Source organism: Panthera tigris, chromosome C2 (genome assembly GCF_018350195.1).
Source record: "Panthera tigris isolate Pti1 chromosome C2, P.tigris_Pti1_mat1.1, whole genome shotgun sequence".
Taxonomy (NCBI): domain Eukaryota; kingdom Metazoa; phylum Chordata; class Mammalia; order Carnivora; family Felidae; genus Panthera; species Panthera tigris.
The window spans coordinates 126,614,938-126,635,726 of NC_056668.1; the positions used below are offsets into that span (position 1 = coordinate 126,614,938).

The 20,789-nt window shown below is 44.1% G+C and overlaps 1 protein-coding gene across 3 annotated transcripts in view; it reads right to left on the bottom strand.

The window, feature by feature from the left end:
- EPHB1 (EPH receptor B1) overlaps positions 1–20,789 on the bottom strand; it is a 322,262-nt gene that overhangs the window by 44,035 nt on the left and 257,438 nt on the right. For all 3 annotated transcript variants that reach the window (XM_042999022.1, XM_042999024.1, XM_042999023.1), the window contains exons 11-12: positions 14,676–14,923; positions 6,612–6,827 (exon numbers count right to left, since the gene is read on the bottom strand). In XM_042999022.1, coding sequence (XP_042854956.1) covers positions 6,612–6,827; positions 14,676–14,923 — 464 coding nt within the window. The remainder of the gene's footprint in view (positions 1–6,611; positions 6,828–14,675; positions 14,924–20,789) is intronic.

Genomic DNA, 20,789 nt, shown 5'->3' on the forward strand with positions numbered 1-20,789 from the left:
AGACACAGAATCTGAAGCAGGCTCCAGGCTCTGAGCTGTCAGCACAGAGCCCAATGCAGGGCTTGAACTCAAAAACTGTGAGATCTTGACCTGAGCCAAAGTCAGACACTTAACTGACCGAGCCACCCAGGTGCCCCATGTCTATTTCAATTAAAAGGAAAAGAATGGAGAAATGATATGATAAATATAGTGAGACAGAGGAACATAACAATTGGTGAAGGATCCTGAAAGCTCTTAGATCTAGGAGTTTATACGTTTTATCAGTTAGAAGAACAACAAAACCACAACGAATGGTCTAACTAATGTATACAAGAACATCATGTGGGGAATCCTTTACCTAAAAAAAATTTAATGTAAAGCATAAATGTTTGGTTCACATCATTATTTGGTGATTCACAGTCATTAAACTGTTAGTCCTTTCAAAGGCAGAATAAAGTTCCATTCAAAATCCAAATGTGAGTATTTATGCATGTTTTGGAACTAGAAAAAGTGATTTCAAATATACCTGAAAGAAAAGATATTTGATAACAGTCAACAAAGAGTTTTTTTTTTAAGGAAGAATAAAGGATAACCTCACCCAAAGAGGAGAACTTTTGCTAAAGTTATTATAATCCAAACAATACGGATAGTAAAACTTGTGCTAAAGTTGTTACAATCAGAACAATATGGTTGGGCACAGAATAAGTAAATAAGTTGATGGAGCAGAATTGAGAATCAAAACATGGTTCATAATGCAACTTAATATATGACAAGGATGACAAGTGATCAATAAAATATGGATAATATATTTAACACATGGTATTGTTAAATGATCTATTCACTTGCATGAAAACAGGGTAAAAAAATATATATCCTAATACATACTCAAAAACAATTCTGAAGGGCACCTGGGTGGCTCAGTCAGTTAAGCATCTGACTTTGGCTCAGGTCATGACCTCACAGTTTGTGAGTTCGAGCCCCGCATTGGGCTCTGCACTGACAGCTCAGAGCCTGGAGCCTGCTTTGGATTCTGTGTGTCCCTCTCTCTCTGCCCCTACCCTGCTCAGGCTTGGTCTCTTTCTGTCTCTCAAAAAAAAAAAAGTTACAAAAATTTAAAAAAATTTTTAAAAAGTTTGAGAATAGCCCTTGTGTCCACCAACAAAAGAACAGATATATAAGCAATGAAATATTACAATAAATGGGAACAAAGTATTGCTGCACACAACAGCATGAATGAATCTCACAGACACAAAGAGCATAGACTGTAATTCCAATCATGTGAAGTTCTAGAACAGGCACAACAAATCTATGGTTGAAAAAATAATCAGAACAGTGGTTGCCCCTGGGTGTAGGGTAGGGGTGACAACTGACTGGGGAGGGGTATGAGGGCACTTCCCAGTGTGATGGCCATGTTCTGTATCTTGACAGGAGTTTGGGATACACAGGTGTATGGATTTGTTCAAACTCTATACATGTACACTTAAGAATCATTTCTTACCAAAATCTCTGGGATGAAGCAAAAGTGGTTCTAAGAGGGAAGTTCATAGCACTGCAGGCCTCGCTTAAGAAACCAGAGAAATCTCAAATAACAATTTAACATTACACTTAAAGGGAACAGAAAAAGAAGAACAGGTGAAGCCCAGAGCTAGTAGAAGGAAGGAAATAATACCAGAGCATAAATAAATGAGAGAGAGATTAAAAAGACAATAGAAAATATCAATGAAACTAAGAGCTGGTTCTTCAAAAGGATAAACACAATTGAGACATCTTTAGCTAGACTCAGCATGAAAAACGGGGAAAGGACTCAAATGAAATCAGAAACAAAAGAGGAGGCGAAGTTATAACTGATACCTCAGAAAACCAAAAGTCTTAAGCAAGTGTTATGAATAATTATATGCCAACAAAGTGGACAACCTAGAAGAAATAAATAAACATTTTACTGTCTTCTGAGACTGAATCATGGTGAATAGCCCGATTACTAGTAAGGAGATTGTATCAGTAATCAAAAACTTCCCAACAAATATAAGGGCAGGACCAGACAGTTTCACTGGTGAGTTCTACCAAACATTCAAAGAATATGTAATACCTATACTTCTCAAACTCTTTCGAAAAAACTTCAGGAAACACTTCTAAACTCATTTTATGAGGCTGGAATTACCCTTATACCAAAACCAGACAAAGACAATATAAAAAAAGACAATTACAAGTCAATATTCCTGATGAATTTTGATACAAAAATCCTCAATAAAACATTAGCTAACCAAATTCGATGATACATTGAAAGGATCATACACTATGGTCAAGTGGGATTTATTCCAGAGATGCAAGGATGGTTCAACATCCACAAGTCAATCAACATCACACACAGCATTAACAAAATGAGAGATAAAAATCATATGATCATCTCAGTAGATACAGAAAAAGCATTTGATACAATTCATTCATTTATGATGAAAACTCTCAAGGAAGTGGGTATAGAGGGAACATATCTCACCATAATAAAAGCCTCATATGACAAGCAATGGTTAATATCATACTCAATGGTGAAAAGCTGAAAGCTTTCCTTCTAAGATCCGGATAAAAACAGGATGCTCACTCTCCCCATTTTTATTCAACACAGTATTGGAAGGCCTAGCCAGAGGAATTAGGCAAGAAAAAGAAATAAGAGGCATCCAAACTGGAAAGGAAGAAGTAAAACTGTATTTGCAGATGACATGATCCTATATATAGAAAACTCTAAATCCTCCAACAAAAAAACTGTTAGAACTAATAAATGAATTCAGTAAAGTTGCAAGATACAAAATTAATATACAAAAATATGTTTCATTTTAACACACTAATAACAAACTGTTAGAGAAATCAAGAAAACAATCCCATTTACAACTGCATTAAAAAGAATAAAATACTTAGGAAAAAATTTAACCATGGATGTGAAAGACCTGTATGTACATTGAAAACTATGAGACTGATGAAGAAACTGAAGAAGATACAAATAAATGGAAAGCTATTCCATGTTCATGGATTAGAAGAACTAATATTGTTAAAATGTCCATACCACCCAAAGCAATCTATAGATTCAGTGCAATCTTTATAAAAATTCTAATGGCATTTTTTACAGAACTAGAACATATTATTCTCAAATTTACATAGAACCACAAAGAAAACTCAAATAGCTAAAAAATCTTGAGAAAAAAGAACAAAGTCAGAGGTATCATAGTCCTTGATTTCCAACTATTCTGTAAAGCTACAGTAATCAAAACAGTATGGTATTGGAAAGAAAACAGAAACAGAAACAGAATAGAGAACTCAGAAATAAACCCATGCCTACCTGGTAATTAATTTATAACAAAGGAGCAAAGAGTACACAATGAGGAAATGACAATCTCTTCAATAAAGGGTGTTGGACAGCCACATGCAAAAGAATGAAACTGAACCACCATCTTATACCATATACAAAAATCAGCTCAAAATGGATTAAAGACTTGAACGTTAGACCTAAAACCACAGAACTCCTAGAAGAACACAGGTGGCAAGCTCCTTGACCTTAATCTTAGCAATGTTTTATATTGGATTTGGCTTCAAAGGCAAGGGAAACAAAAACAGAAATAAACTAATGGGACCACATCAAACCAAAAAGCATCTGAACATCAAAAGACGCCATCAACAAAATGAAAAGGCAGGTTACTGAATGGGAGAAGATATTTGCAAATAAATGTATCCAATAAGAAGTTAATATCTAAATAGACAAAGAAATCATGTAACTCAGCATCAACAACAAACAACCTGATTACAAAATGGGTGAAGGATCTGACTAGACATTTTTCCAAAGACATACAGATGGCCAAGAGGTACATGAAATCTGGAAATGCATCAACAGAATAGGATGGAGTGAAGAATGGACAGAGGGATAGCTCAGATGGATGGTTATATAATAAATCATACAGAGCAAGATATTCATTCTAAAACCTAGATGGTGGGTAATGGCTAGCCTCTGTAAATTCTATCAAGCTCTCTGTATGCTTGAAAATTTTCCAAAATGAAATCTTGGGAAAAATAAATAAATTTCAGGTGTGCTTAGTATTTAAATATAGAGCAAAACCCCCAATAAGATAGTACAGGAAACTTTAAAAAGCACTTATAACCCTGGAGTGAAGAGAGATTTTTAAATAAACCAAAAAAACTGGGGTGCCTGGGTGGCTCAGTCGGTTGAGCGTCCGACTTCGGCTCAGGTCATGATCTTGTGGTTCATGAGTTCGAATCCCACGTCAGGCTCTGTGCTGACAACTCAGAGCCTGGAGCCTGCTTCGGATTTTGTGTCTCCCTCTCTCTCTGCCCCTTTCCCGCTCATGCTCCTGTCTCTCTCTGTCTCTCAAAAATGAATAAACGTTAAAAACATTTTAAATATCCCGATGTTTATAGCAGCACTTTCAACAATAGCCAAATTATGGAAAGAGCCTAAATGTTCACCAACTGATGAATGGATAAAGAAATTGTGGTTTATATACACAATGGAATATTACGTGGCAATGAGAAAGAATGAAATATGGCCTTTTGCAGCAAAGTGGATGGAACTGGAGAGTGTTAATGCTAAGTGAAATAAGTCATACAGAGAAAGACAGATACCATATGTTTTCACTCTTATGTGGATCCTGAGAAACTTACCAGAAGACCATGGGGGAGGGGAAGAAAAAAAAAAAGAGGTTAGAGAGGGAGAGAGCCAAAGAGACTTAAAAACTGAGAACAAAGTGAGGGCTGATGAGGGGTGGGAGGGCAGGGAGGTGGGTGATGGGTATTGAGGAGGGCACCTGTTGGGATGAGCACTGGGTGTTGTATGGAAACCAATTTGAAAATAAATTTTATATTTAAAAATTTTTTTAAATAAATAAGTAAATAAACAAACAAAAAACCCCAAGAAAACATAGAACAGATGCGTATTTTTGACCAGAAGAATATTAACCGCTTTTGGAAGCCAAAGGATATCATAAACAGTATCAAAAGAACAAGAGATGTGGTAAGGGGAACTAACTGTATCATACATGGAGACAAAGGGTTAACACCCCTAATATAAAAAGGCTTCCTATAAATTTCTAAGAAACCAGCATACAACCCAATAGAAAAACAGGTAAAGGCATGTACATATAATAAACAGCAGCTGAAACGTGAATCCCAGTAACTGCGAGAAGACAGTAAAGGGGTATCTCCAGCAGTCAGGTGAAAAGGCAGACCAAAACAAAAGGAAGTAATGCTTTTCATCTTTGGATTGGCAAATTGGTAAAGATCGATTGCCTTCAGTGCTGGTAAGGATGTTGGAAGGTGGGCACCATACGTTCCTAGTGGAGCGTAAATATTCACAAACTTGTAGAAAAGCAGCTTGGCAGGAAGAATGCCCCTGAGACACGCACAGCAGAACAATAGGCACAGTATGATCCCACTGTTATAAAATAAAAATCTTCAAATTTTGGAGCAATGAGAAAAGTGTGAAAAGAGACATGCCCAACTATTAAAACTGACGCCTAAGGACAGGGGTTGGTACACTATGGCCTGAACACCAAATCTGTCAGGTCACCTGGATTCTTATAGCCCATGAGCTAAGAATGGTATTTATACCCTTTTAAAGTGTTACCTAATTATCTACACAATATCCTCTATGTTGCCTCTTAGCCAACAAAGCCTAACATACTTATTATATGGCCTTTAAGGAAAAGTTTACTGACTCTTGCTTCAGGGGGGATTGTGGTTTCTTGGTTGTCTTTTCCCCCCCTTACTTCTCTGTATTGTTCTTATTTTTATAATAACATCCTGGGAGTGAAGAAACCAGGGAGACCAGTTAGGAAGCTACCAGAAGGGACCAGGTGAAAGAGAATGGTGCTTTGGAATAGGATGGGGGCTGCAGAGATGGAAAGAAAGAGGCAGATTTTATTTGAACCTATGGGAGTTGCCAAGGGATTGGACATGGATGGTGAGGCAGAGAGAAATCAAGGGTGACTCGCAGGTTTCAGTCATTCGTTGAATTGGTGGAACCACTAAGCTGGAGAAATTGGGGAGGAAAATGGAGGAGAAAGCTCTGCTTTGGACCTGTAACGGTTGGGACTAGAACTGTGAGAACCAGATGACTGGATGGAGGTGATGAGAGCTGCCTTGACTGTGGAGGGGAAAGCTGAGTGGGAATACCAATGTGAGAGTACTCATCATGTACACGGCACTTAGAGCTGTCTGGAAGCACGGGAGAGGGAGAAGAGGAGGGGACCAAGGGTCTGCCTGGTGACACAGTACCCAGCCCCACCGGCGCCTACTTCTGCTGATGGACGTCTCTGACGCTACTCTCCAACTGCCTGGATTCCTCCAAATCACCTCTTCCAAAGTGTCCTTTTCCCACTGGCCAAGAACACCATCCATGGTTTCAGAGTAGACACCCTGATCCTTCCTTACAGCCTATGCCCAAATGCTTACCTGGACAACGAGGACAAGCAGCTGCTATTGTTTCTCCATCTAGCACCTGCCTCCCCCAGTGGGAGATAAGTTCAAGTGCCAGTCGCTTCCAGTGTGCCCTGCCATGGGTCCCCAGCCCAGCCATGTGCAGCCACTTTTTATTCATGCCATGCTTTTACCTGAGAACACTAAGAAGGACTCACCAAGGAGCTGGTGTAGGTGGGGTCTGAGGTGTCATCCTGGAGGTAGCGGGAAAGGCCAAAGTCAGACACCTTGCATACCAGGTTACTGTTGACCAGGATGTTCCTAGCAGCCAGGTCCCGATGCACGTAGTTCATCTCAGCCAGGTACTTCATGCCCGCGGCAATGCCCCTGAGCATCCCTACCAGCTGGATCACCGTGAACTGCCCATCATTTTGCTGTAACAAGACATAAAGGGCATTGGGATCAAGATGGGCTTCAGTGGTTAAACAGAAGCCACAGGACCACGGTCCTACTGCTTGTCAGCCTCTGTCTGTGACTGGCCACGCTGCTCACTGTGTCCTTCTCCCTCCCCCCTCTCCCCCATCCCTCTCCTTGAATGCTCTGCTCTCTCCTTGCCAACCCTGTTGATTCTATCTCCAAAATACATCTCAAAGCCATTCACGCCTCTCCATCTCTACTGCCTCCATTCTAACCAAGTCACCATCATCCATCACCTGTAACAGCCTCCCCACACCTGCCTTTCCCCAATCCATTCTCTACACAGCAGCTACAGCCAGTTTTGCAAGACATAAATCAGGCCATGCCACTCCCTGGCTTCAAGCTCTATAACAGCTTCCCATTCACTGTATTAGGGAAAAGCTCCAAACTCCTCCTCATGGTCCACGGGACCCCAGGGGATCAGCCACCACCTCACCTGCCAGCCACAGTGACTGGTGACCTCTCAGTCCTTTCCCAAGCCAAGGTCTTCCTTCCTTATGGCCCCTACACCTGCCGTCCCCTCTGCTCTTCCTCACAATCAACACTTACCTGCCCTTAAGGTCTCCACTAAGTGTCCCTTTTTCAGAGAGAATGTCTCTATAACTACTCCCCTCCTCCAAATATGATTAGCACTTTCTTACTATCTTCTTGTCTTTTATGAATGCTCTTATTCTTCTTCTTAGCATATCACAAGTTTTAGGTGTGTATGTGTAACACCTATCCATCTGCCTCTGCTGCTTGGCTCTCTGAAGACAAGACCCTCTCTCCTGTGGTTACCATTGCACTCCCAGTGCTAAGAACTTTAAATAGAAAAAGCTCAATAAACATGTGTTCCATTAGTGACTACTACATCTCTCCCTGTTTCCAGAATTAAATGCTTAAGGTGTCTTCCTTGGGTCCTACCAGAGCTGTCAACCTTGACATTGGGATAGCCATATGCACCTCAAAGGGATTAGTGGCAGGAGAAACACACACACAACGTATGGCATTGGCCCTCTTAGCGAATGGGAGCCAAGCTGCAGTGCTGCCCCTCTCCAGTCACCGGTGGGCTCACTGTTTCCTGGGTGGATGCTCTCCTTCAAGGTTTGGTGACAGACCTCAGTGAATGTATCAACCTTCCTCCTGCTTCCCCAAAGCCCTTGGGTCTTGGCTTCTGCACACACTGGTTACATCAGCGGACCCCGTGCTTTGCTGCCAATAACACATTTTCTCTTCTAGTCCAGCCCCAGCTGCTCCGCCGAAGAACGATAAGTAGTATTCTGTTAAGTAGAGCTTGGCCCAGGCATTGAGAAGCTTTGACTAGGGGAGAGGTGAGAGGAGGTAGAACACCCTGGGTCTAGTCTAAGTTACTGCTGGACACAGACCCTGGGCAAAGCAGCCACTCCCCAGCTCCCTCCTGTGAAACAGCACACAAAAACGTGCACAGCTCCCATTTACTGAGCACCTACTGCATGTGAGGTGATATACAACACAGTCACATGCACTACCTCACTTAAGTGTGTGTGAGACACAGCATCTATGCATGCACTCCTACAAAAGCATTTTCCATGCAAAAATAAATATGGAAAAACAAAACAGCCACTGAAAAACTACCCTGTGTATTAGAGAAAACCCCACCAATCAAACAGTCTAACCATGATAGTGTGAATGTTGAAGACTTCCTTCTGCAAGACTGCAAGCCCAGGTCTGTGTTCTAGGGCTACGCCCCTTGATCAATCAGAGTGAGCAAACTGACGCTCCCTCCACACCTTCCTGAGATGCCTCCCAGAAGAGAACCCCAAACACACTGGGATTGACACACCCCAAGCTCCAGGCTGTTTCTAACTCAAACCTTAACCACCTCCCACCCTGCCTGGAATGCTTTCCCTGCAATATTTTCTTCTAACCAACTCCAAAAGGAAGTGCAGATCTGCTTTTTGGAAACCCTGACTGTTGTTCAGCACATGGTGCCCATCTGTGAGAGCTGGATGTGCTGTGAGTGATACGAATCCTCCTCCTTGCTAATGAACTTCAATCAACACCTCCTCGAGAAGTTAGCCAGGCTTTTGCGAACACCATTCATTTTCTCTAAGTAGGTCTCTAGGGACCTGCCTCCCCAGAAAGTTGTCATGCAACTTCTGTATGTTGGAAAATGTATCTCAGCTGCAAGTCACAAGGGTCACATTTTTCCAATTCAGTTTGTTACTTCCTCTCTGTAAGTGTAGACAACAATGTGGTTAAAAATGAATGTCTCCCAAAAGAAGCCGGTTTGTAGATAGATTCTGGGGAGGGGATCGGTGGTGGTTGTAAACAGCTCTGGGAAGAGAAATGTTGGAAGAATGCACAGCAATAGGTCTGTTTCTACTTTAAATCACTGAAGCCTTCATGGAACAGCTTTACCATCTGATTTGTTTTAATATTTAGGTCAGTCACCCTTATAGGTTCTGGGGTCAACGAAGGCCAAGAAGTGGTTAAAAGTCCAGGCTTTTGGGGAGCCTGGGTGGCTCAGTCGGTTAAGCATCTGACTTCAGCTCAGGTCATGATCTCACGGTTTGTGGTCTGAGTCCCAGGTTGGGCTCTATGCTGACAGCTCGGAGCCTAGAACCTGCTTCCGGTTCTGTGTCTCCCTCTCTCTCTTTGCCCTTCCTCTGCTTGTGCTCTCTTTCTCTCAAAAATAAATGAATAAACATTAAAAAAAAAAAAAAAGTCCAGGCTTTGGAGACAGACAGACCTGGCCTGGACCCAGGCTCTGCTGCTCACTGGCTGTGTGCCCCCGGGCAGGTCATTTAACTTCCAGAGCCATCATTCCCACATCTGTAAAATAAGAACATAGCGTCCATTCTTCATAGGATTTTGGTGAGGTTAAATGAGACAGTATACATGAAAGGGCTTAGCTCGGTGCTCGTGAATACTAAGACAGCAACAACTGCTGGTATTATCAGCCAAGCCATAATGTCTCACAAATCAGCTCTCCCAGAGCCTGGTGAGAGAGTCTGAGGACACCAGGGGCCAGGACTACAGGTTCCTCGCAGCTTCCTGGTATGCTAGGGACACATCCTAGGATCCCTGCCATAGGAGAACCTCGCTCACAGGGCATTCTGGGCTCTACAGGTTGGCAGCTGCAGTAAAAAAAAAAAAACCCAACACCCACACCCCAACTGTAGCAGTGGATGACCGAGGCCTAATGATGCAGGCCTGAAGTTTGGATCAATTAATTAACTAACATGATTTTTTCTATTTCTTGACTTTTGAATGGCAAGTCATTCTTGATAGAATGTGTTTTGATCCTCCTTTGTGCAAGGCAGACAACAGTTTATTGCTTTTCAGAGAAGATAAAGGAAGTCCAGAAAGTTTAAGTGATCAGCCTTAAATCATTCTGTGTGGCTTTGACTTATAACAAGAATCTAAGTCCAGGATAGCAAATTACTTCTGCACTGACATTCCATCTGTGATCAACTGGTAACGCCTTCCTCAAATGTTGTGTGGAGAAGAAGGCTGTGTAGAAGCTTTGCAGCAAAAAGTGACATGATTGATTAATGATGTCTGCCATGGTCATAGAAAAAGAAAGTAGAGACATGTGTGCCTGAAATATGCTACTCTTATTTGAATCTTTAAACTCCTGTCCAGGGTCTTTTCCATGGAATATGGACTTTGTAATGGCAACATATTTTCTTTAGAACCTGCAGGGTAATCACATTTCATGATAAGACAGGATTGTGCCTGTTGAGTTCATAATCCTGGTGAAACTTAAAGACACAAACCTATTAAGATTCCCTGACACATTCAACTGTTTTAGGTTCGGTTCATTGGTCTAACTCCCCAAGAAGAACTTCCAAAGACAGGAACATCAGCATACAAAGATGTACAAGACAGAAAAAGCCCAGTTCTCTCACTGACTTTGGAAAGGATCAGGCTCCACAGTGATCACATGGTAAAAACACAGTACAGTGAAGTGATTTAAACTTTCTTCCCTTCATGAAGTGCTTTCTGCTGAAATTGCTTTTTGGCAAATTCACTGAAGCCACTTGCTGGCCCTTTTATTAGGCAGGAAGGATTTAGGTATTTCAACTTTCATTGACAAATCCACTTCAGGAAATGAAACCCTTATTTGATTTGTTTGAAGAGAATGAATCATAGATTTTTTTTTTTTTAACTGTAAGAGCCCTACCTTTCAAGATCATTCAATTCCAATGCCTTTAGTTTATAGACTGGGAAACTGAGTTAACAGATTTGCTCAAGGCCACCGGTGACTCATGGTGGAGCACAAAGCAGAACCTAGGTCTCGGGATGTCCAATCTGGTATTCTCTTCCCGATCTCTGGGTTATGGTCATGGGCTCCAGCCCATGAATGAGCCTCCCTGATAAGAAATGTCTGAATTTGACATTGCTCAGTAACTTCCAATAGTCTTTCAGTTATGACTGTCTGTAGATGACCCAGCAGCAACTACAAGGTCAGGCTAGGCAAGAAGGCCTTACAGAGCATGTTGACCTTTTTGGCTATGGCACAGGACATTGAGAAGGGCTTCAGGGACCATTCCTAAGATTATGCAAGAGACACCAGTGCCAACAAGGATATATTAAATAATGGATTTGCATGCTACATAATCCATGGCATAGACATTTAAAAAATGAATAATACTGAACCTATTGAATGTGTGGTTAGAAAATAACAGTGTTTCTAATCCTTTCAGAAGGTGAAAGACTCTAAGTCCTGCAATGGGAGAGGAGCAGTGGGTGGGCTGTGAGAAGCCAGTGTGCCCATTGGATCCCCAGTGGCCACAGCCGCCCAGACGCTGACCCAGAGCTGGAGCTGCAGCCACTCCCCAAAGCCACCATGCCCAGTGTAAACGGCCATGGCCAGTTCGGTGTGTGTGTGTGTCGGGGTGGGGGCAGTTGCACAAATTGAGGCCTAACTCTTTTCCTTTATTCTCTGAATGGTGATCCTAAAATTATACTACTTCCCAAAAGATGGACCCTGCAGAACTGAACTGATGACCTACTTTTCAATTTTACCAAGCAGCAGATACATCAATTAATGTTGCTATGCTCCAGGGTTTGGTAGTAAGGCTGAAATTAGATTTATAGATTACCTGCCTCCATGCCGTGCGAGGAGTCAGAAACGCTTCATTTCCCTCTCCTCCTTGCGCTGCCTGCTCTGGCCGTCCCTTACTTGCCATCCTTTCTCCTCTGCCTCCCTGTGTTCCTCTCTTGCCCCTGGCTCTTCTCCCACTGCCCAGGCCTCATCATCGTGACAAATACTGGTGCCTACCATGCCCCCATGTCCTGGGCCTCACACGGAAATAGCCCTGTGTGGAGCATCTGTGTGGGGTTTTGATTTTCTGTAGCCTCCTGAGAATGAATCTCCTTGTTCCCCTGCATGTTCCAGGGAGAAAGTCTGATCACAGTCTTCAAATCATGTTGTGACTCTGTGAAGTACAATCAGGTCACTTGTAGGAAATAAATGACCCCTAAAAAGGTCTGGAGGCTGGTTCCAGAAAATCCTTTTTCTCCTAACATGGCCTTCTATTCACATTTATTTGGCTGTCTTCACAAGAAGATCCCTGATCACGAATGAATGCCCCCAGGAAAGCATGGTCTCTTCCTGACTCTGACATGAGAGGTCTGGCCACAAGAATAAGAGTCCACGGACGCTCAGGATGTCTACATTTCCCCTGTCACTCCCAAACCTTTTTGTGCCAGAAATGGTTTTTCATGTTTTTTTGTTTTTTTTTTTTTTTTAATCCAAGTAGCATTCACCAGATGATCACTGTGTTGGGCACTGGGGGTTTCAAAATAAAAGGCATAACCCATACCCTCAAGGAGCCTGTACCAGGCAAAGTACATCCACCCCATCATTTGCCCCCCCATTCCCCCCTCCAAAAATAAGCTACTATTGCCTAATAACCCAGAGGAGGCAAAAGTGTGCGTTTGCCCTGCCAAGGTAGCTTCAGTATGTGCAAATGCAGCTTCTAGACAGGTCCCCTGGCTACCCTTTCACACCGCAGTCCCCAAGCCCTGCTTCTGAACTTTGGAGCCACCACCAGCTGCTGAAACGTTACCAGATAGGCCATGCTGGCTCTGGACTTTGAATACACTGCTCAATTGTTCCATCATACCGGCCTGCTGCCCCGTCTGCCTGTGGGTTCCTCATTCTACAATCAGATAATTCTCTCTCCTCCTTGAAGCCTTCCCGGGTTTCCCCAGGAAGATTTCAGTTCTTCTTGGCTTACAATACTTCTTTACGCCACACACAGAAACAAAAAGCAGAATCTAAGTGGATGATTGCTGGACGCTTTGGGCACCAAGGTCCTCAGAGCAGGGACCTCTGTGGCAGGTTGTGGTCTCTAAGGTGGGCACAACAGGACCTCCCATCCCTTATGTATAAGACGACACCATGCTGCTGTTCCCCATCAAGATGTGGGGCACATTTCCTCCCCGTGAACCTGGGGGTCATATCACAGTAGTTGAAGGGTGCTGTGGGACTTGAAGCTAGGTTCCAAAAGCGGTCCAGCTTCTGCCTTCATCTCGTGGGATGTTAATTCTTGGGACCCAGCTTGCTGTGAGGAAGCCCAAGCAGGCCACCTGGAGAGATGCCAGCTGACACCCAACATCAACTGTCAGACAGATGAGTGAGTGAGGCTTTGGATGATTCTAGGCCCCAGATCTTGAAGTGCCCCAGCTGATAGCACATGGAACAGAGATATCCCCACCGAGCCCTGCCCAGATTGCAGACTCATGAACAAAATAAACTGTGCTAAGCCACAGAAGTTAGGTGATCTGTTACATAGCATTAGAGCAATGTCTCTTTCATCCCTATAGGCCCAGCACCCAGTACGGGGTGTGACCATAGCACTCACCCCATGAATATTTCAAGACCAAGTGTATGAATAATACTTTAATCTGCAGCCACAGCTACTGTTTGGTAGCTTTGGTGACATGTACAGCCTGCCAGTTGGTATTACCCTGAAGTCCTTGCTCAGAAGGCCCAGCTCCATTGTGATGCTGCCCACATACTCTCTGCTCTCAGGGCCCCCAGCAGTCCCCAGCTGAGGCTTTGGTCCGAGGCAGGACTTGCTCGCTGGCCTATGCCCAGTCAGCTGCCACTCCCCAGGCATTAGCATCATGTCTGTTCTCCCTCACTCCCGCCCTGAGTAATTCTGTGATGTCCCACAGAAATGAAAGCGGTTCCAGCGTGGTTCCATGTGAGCACATTCTGACAACGATCACTTACAGATCTTGCAGCCGGCGGCCTCGAGGTACCCCCACCTCTGCTGTAGCTTGAAGTCATGCTTCCTCATCAAGCCCAGAAAAGACTTGTGAATGCTCGTGACACTGTCTATTCCTTTCATGCCCAGAAGTGCCCCTTCAGAGGGCGGGTGGCCCAGGCATCAGAAAAGGGCAGCCTGCTTTATCTCTGAGCTGCAAATGAAGGGAGCAGGTGGGGAGGGTGGCCGCACTGGAGAAAAGGCAGAGATGGCCACTGGCGTCTGCGTGAATCACACAGGGCAGTGTAGCAGCTGAAGTCTCTTCAATCTCCGTGATTCATGCAGATGCCGATGGCCATTCTTCACCTGCCTCCCTATTCATTCGTATTCATCCAACGAGTATTTATCGAGGCCCTACTCCACGTTATCCTCCTACCAAGGGGTCCACAGGCTCCTCTTTGTTCTATCCTTTTAGGAACAAATCTGTCAACCTCGCTAACATCTCCAACGCCCACCCACATTTCATCAGGCAATTCCTAAGTGGCAGCCTATCCTCATGCAGACACTTCTCCCCAGCAGTCAACAGTGCTAACATCATCCACACCCCTGGGCTGCCTTTACCCTGAGGAAAGAATCCAAAGCGCCGTTCTCCATGAACTCTGTGATGATCATGACAGGCCGACTCTTGGTGACCACGCCTTCCAGGCGGATGATGTTGGGATGGTCAAACTGGCCCATGATGCTTGCTTCGCTCAGGAAGTCCCGACGCTGCTTCTCTGAGTACCCGGCCTTCAACGTCTTGATGGCCACATAGATTTCCCTCTTGCCCGGAAGTTTCAGACGCCCCTTGTATACCTCTCCAAACTCCCCTGCAACGAGAATACAATCATTACTCATTTCCTTCTCAGTCCGTGGAAGCACAAGGGGAGGCAGCTTATCAGGAACAATGGTGCTCCAAGTGGAACTGCAATTAAAGTGACAGAGATGGAAATAGCGTCCTTTCATTTTATTTTATTTTTTTATTAAAAAATTTTTTTAATGTTTATTTATTTTTGAAGGAGAAAGAGAGCATGAGTGGGGGAGGGGCAGAGAGAGGGAGACAGAATCCGAAGCAGGCTCCAGGATCCCAGCTGTCAGCACAGCCCCACACAGGGCTCGAACCCATATGCCGTGAGATCATGACCTGAGCCGAAGTTGGACGCTCAACCGACTGAACCACCCAGGCGCCCCTGTCCTTTCATTTTAACTATGATGTCCTAGCCATACTCAGTTCATAGATAACACCGAAGTTATACCAAAATATGTTCCTTGCCTCAGTTCCTAGAAAGAGTTTAGGTAACTAAAGTGGAATTTCATGGGGTGCCTGGGTGGCTCAGTCGGTTAAGCATCCGACTTCGGCTCAGGTCATGATCTCACGGCATAGGGGTTCGAGCCCTGTGTGGGGCTGTGCTGACAGCTGGGAGCTTGGAGCCTACTTCAGATTCTGTGTCTCCCTCTGTCTCTGCCCCTTTCCCACTCACGCTCTGTCTCCCTGTCTCTCTCAAAAAATAAACTTAAAAAAATAAAAAAATAAAGTGGAATTTCAGAGTATATATGAGTTTGTTTTTCTTCATGTTTGGTTTTTGTGTCCAACCTGAATAATGAAAATGAAATGGTCAGTTTCACTTTGGCAGATCATAATTCATTTTTAGCAGAGCCTGGTGAAAGAACATCCAGGGGCTGGGGGATATGTTCATGCTCTTTGGCTCTCTGAATGAGATGTAAAACATTTATGTTCCTACATTGCTCTGGAAGCTTCTGTGTTGATTGGATGCCCCAGAACGCAGACACTGAGAAGTGAGGTGGGGAAGTTAGCAGATGCTGTGCAGGATAGAAGGGGAGGAAACAAGATTGGCCAGAGTCCCAAATCACAAGGCAGGCCTGACATTATGAAAAGAAAGGAGGAAGCAGGAATGGACAAGGAGAGCTCCAGATCGCAATGCAGAGCTGGCTGAGGCAGACCTGTCAGCTTCCCGCTCCCCTGGGGAGCTCCACAGTCAAGAGCACCCATTCCAGGAAGGCCTAGGCTCTAGCCTCCCTCCATGCTCAGTCACTGGTGGCGGCTGCAGGGAAGCTGAGGCAGGTCCTGAAGGCGCTGCAGCTGAAGGGTGGCAGCTAAACAGTCAGTGATTTCTCCAAGCAAACACGAGCCGCACATCTCCACGGGTGCCACAGCATTTAAACATTTGTGCAGTAAAAATCACCGAGTAAAAACAATTCTGGTGACACTATTTCATAGCTGCTTTAAAAAATCTGTTGAATCCTGTTACATGTGCTTTCAAAAGTTATTCTACGGCTTAGCCTGGTTTTGTAACTTCCTGTTTAGTTATCTACTTGTAAGTGTATCGCTGAAATGTGTCAAAGGCCTGACAGGAGACACAGGGTCTTTCTGTGGGGGGCGGGGAGGGGGGGAACTTTCTCTTTCACCTTTAGCTTCTGGAAGAAAACGAGGGAGCAAACTGAGCGGATAAACTACTGGCCGAATTAGAAAAGGAAGTTAACATCTCCTCTGCGATTTAGTTGGGAGTTCTCTTGTTTTCTACTACAAATGTAATTGGAAGGAAACTGCACGAAAGGGCTTTTCGTACAGAACTCCAGAGTCAGTGGGACTTGTTAGAATCTAGGGCTGGAGTGGAGGTTGGCTTAAGCACCATTAGGATGATTTCACTGTGGACCTTAAGACATATATCATGTGGGACCCTGGTTTTGACATTTAACCCAATGCTGCCTTGGTGAACAAACTGCTTCAAGTCAGACTGAGTCTCATTCACGTTCACAGCTTGTAGTGCCCACTGAAGTGCCTGGGATGTGGTAGGCATGTCAGTGAATGGCGGGGGCGGGGGGGCACGCTTCTTATTACTTGTTCGGCTTTTGCCTTGTCTGCTCTTGGGTCATAACCTGCTGGAGACTCTATCTCTGCTCTATCCGAAATAAGTAGAAGTGCTAGTACTTAAATTTTTAGAAAAGATTGTTTACTGTAGCCTCTTCTACAGCGAAACGCTGTATGCCCATCACCAGGGAATGGTTGGAAAGTGGTGTATTCATCCTGTGGGATGCCATGAGCTGCTGAAAACTGGTAGAGGGGTCATATGCATGGACTTCAAAGATGTCCATATTATATTGTTAAATGAAGAAAGTTACGGAATGGGAATGCGGTATGTACCCAAATGGAGTGTGTGTGTATGGGTGCAAAAGAAAAACAAGGGACAAAATCCATGTAAAATGTATTTAAACTTCAAATTACAGGTATTTTTAAAAATGGTTGCCCTACAGGGGTGGAGTAGGAGTGGGAAGTAAAGCTAGGCAATTTAATTTAGTTACTTTTATGTTACTTTGATGTTTGAATTGTTACAATAAGCATTACTTTTGTTGGTCAACTGAGTAACATTATTTTAAATTTTTATCTTTAAAATATTCATTTATTTTTAATTTTTTTAATGTTTATTTTTGAAAGACAGAGCGTGAGTGGGGGAGGGGCAGAGAAAGAAGGAGACACAGAATCCAAAGCAGGCTCTAGGCTCTGAGCTGTGAGCACAGAGCCCAATGCGGGGCTCAGACCCTCAAACTGCAAGATCATGACCTGAGCTGAGGTCAGACGCTTAACTGACTGAGCCACCCAGGAGCCCTGAATTGAGTAACATTTTTTTTTAAAGTACTGCACAACAGGGTCCTGTCATATATGTGTATGTATATGTACATATGTGTGTATACTATATGTGCATGTGTATATATTTGTATACATGCATATACGCGTCTACATGTATGCATATATATGTCTATGTGTATATACGTACAATCTATAATATATCTGTTTGTGTATATGTACATATACAAACCATCCTTCTGACACCTTGACCTAGCAAATATTGAATAACCATGAGCTAGATGAATACAAATTACATATTTGATAAGTATGCCAACTGAAGAATATTGGTTAGTATTTCTTCCTTGTTGCTATAATAATGAGTTACATTTTCTTTTACTAAAAGGACAGTTTAGGAGTTGAGGGGACAGATATGGTAACATTTTGTCTTAGAGAAGATAGGACACCAATGTCTACTGACCACCTACTATGTGCCAGGCAATGTGCTAGGCTCTTTACAGGTCATATCTCACTTAATCTTCATAGCACCCTCATGAGCTGGGTACTATGATGCTCATTTTACTAATAGGGAATCTGGGGCACAAAAAAAACACACCCAAACCCCACAGCTATGAGTCAGAGCCAGGGTTGCCGTCCATGCCCATCCTGCTTCCAGCCTCTCTACAGAGCCACACTGCCTCTCTACAGGTGTGCTCGATTAGCAGTGCCACAGGGAACACAGCTGTATGAAGTCACAACTGAGGGGCCACCGTGCTCCAACTGTGCAGGTCCTAACAGTTCATGTGTAGTCCCTGTCACAGCAACTCACACACAGGGAATTGCAAACACAGTGGGACTGTCTCACAGACAGATGTCACATTTGCTGGAACTTCCTGCCTGGAATCGGGTGGGGTCAGAATATTTAGGAATCAGAATATCCATCAATTTCTACATCAGTGTGCAGAGTTTGAGGAAGGGCTCCAGGTGAATCTGATGTCCCCTACAACACACAAGGGACACCCCAGGTAAGGACTTCTCTCCCACACCAGTGTTTCCCAAAGTTGGCCACCCACTGGAGTCACCTGAACATACTTAAAAGCTGCCTGCAGGATCAGCTACAATAATTTGTGGGTCAGACCGAGGTGCAAAATGAGACCGTGGGACTGCTTGTTTGGAAATTATGAAGGATTTCAAGCCTGTGACAGCATAGCATTAAACTAAGTGTGGGCCCTTCTGAACACGGTGCTGTCCAGGCAGCTCTGATGTGCAGCCAGGTGTGGCACCATGGGTCTAAAGCACCCCAGCATATTTCAGGTGGATTAGGGAGCTGCCGGAGGCCCTGGGATATCTGGGATTCATCACTCCACCTTTGGATCCCTCAGAAAGCAGTGCTGGTATATGGGCTGCTTCTTAGAGCACAGCGCCTGCCAGAGAGCGCGGGCTTTATACACAGGGTTGGAAAGAAAGAACACAAGAGGGAAGAAACCAATGAAGGTGTGGCTTTGGCAAGTGCTAGCTACACAGAACAGCGTGGCTCCCGTGACTTTCTTAACTGACATATGTTATTTCATTGCTTAATCTTTGTGGCTGACCGGTTTTCAAGTGCAGTGTTTCTTTTTTTTTTTTTTTAATTTTTTTTTTTTAACGTTTATTTGTTTTTGAGACAGAGAGAGACAGAGCATGAACAGGGGAGGGTCAGAGAGAGGGAGACACAGAATCTGAAACAGGCTCCAGGCTCTGAGCTGTCATCAAGTGCAATGTTTCTAATACTTGAGCTTTAAGTTGTATCCTCTGTAGGGGTTTCATCATACACTTTTTTTTTTAATTGCTCTTTTTTTAAAATTTATTTGAGAGCGAGTGTGAGAGAGAGAGAGAGGCAGGGAGGAGAAGAGAGTGAGGAAAAGAGAGAATCCTAAGCAGGCTCTGTCCCATCGGTGCAGATCCCAGCTGGGGGCTCACAAGTCGTGAGATCAAGAGCCAAAATCAAGAGTCGGATGCTCAACCAACTGAACCACCCAAGCGCCCCTCATATAGTTTTTTTAGAATTATAAAATAAAAATGGGCTCTCCTAAGAGGATTTTTGGGGTAGTGAAACCACTCTGTCTGAAACTGTAATGGTAGATAGGTGTCATTATACATTTGTCCAAACCCGTAGAATGTATGACGACACCAAGAATGGGCCCTCATGTAAACCATGCACTTTGGGTGATGGTGATGTGTCAGTGTAGGTTTGTCAATAAATGTACCACTCTGGTGGGGGATGTTGATAATGGGCGACATGCTGTGCATGTGCAGAGCAAGGGACATATGGGAAATCTCTGTACCTTCCGGTCAGTTTTACTATGAACCTAAAACTGCTCTTAAAAAAATGTAGATGTTAAAAAAACGTGCTCTCCTTGGGTAGGGAGAGATCTCGGGCTTTGTAGTCAGTCACTATGGCGGTAGAGGTGCCACTGCTCTAAGGAATCTGCTCTGCAGTCACTGGGAAGCAGTGGCCTCACAGTGATTCTGTAAAAATAGCTCCTTTCCTGTCTGGCAAAGAAATGACTTCATATTCTCCAAGCCCAGAGGTTTTCAAAGTACCAACTGCAAAGGAAGCCACTTAATCCACAGTCCTCTCTCTCTCTCTCTCTCTCTCTCTCTCTCTCTCTCTCTCTCTCTTGGAAGCTGTGCTTCACCCTGTCATTAAGTGGCCCCAGTGCTGGGAGGGGAACTCCGGCAGGGAGTGGAAGAAGCAGCTCGTGTCTACACCAGCCCTGCCACCCCACTTGGGACACTTCACTTCTCCAGCTGTCTTGGCTTTATAAACCATAAAAAGGAAGGGTCGACCACCCCAGCTTCCTAACAGGGTGTTGAGTCTCTGAGAAAGTGTTTTGTAAACTACAAACTGTGGGTGACACATATGGGTGGCGATTTAAGACAAGCCAGGGGTAGGGGCATGAGGTGGGTGGTACGTGGGGGTGGGCTCTGGAAGAAAAAAGGAGGAGGAGCACGTTTCTGCAAACAAGTGGGAGCCAAGGCAAAGCAGGGCTTTCTGCCAGGAGTAGTGGGGGAGTCCCGCTGCCAGGTATCTGGGTATAGACAGTGTCCCCAGGCAAGTCTAGCATGCTAAA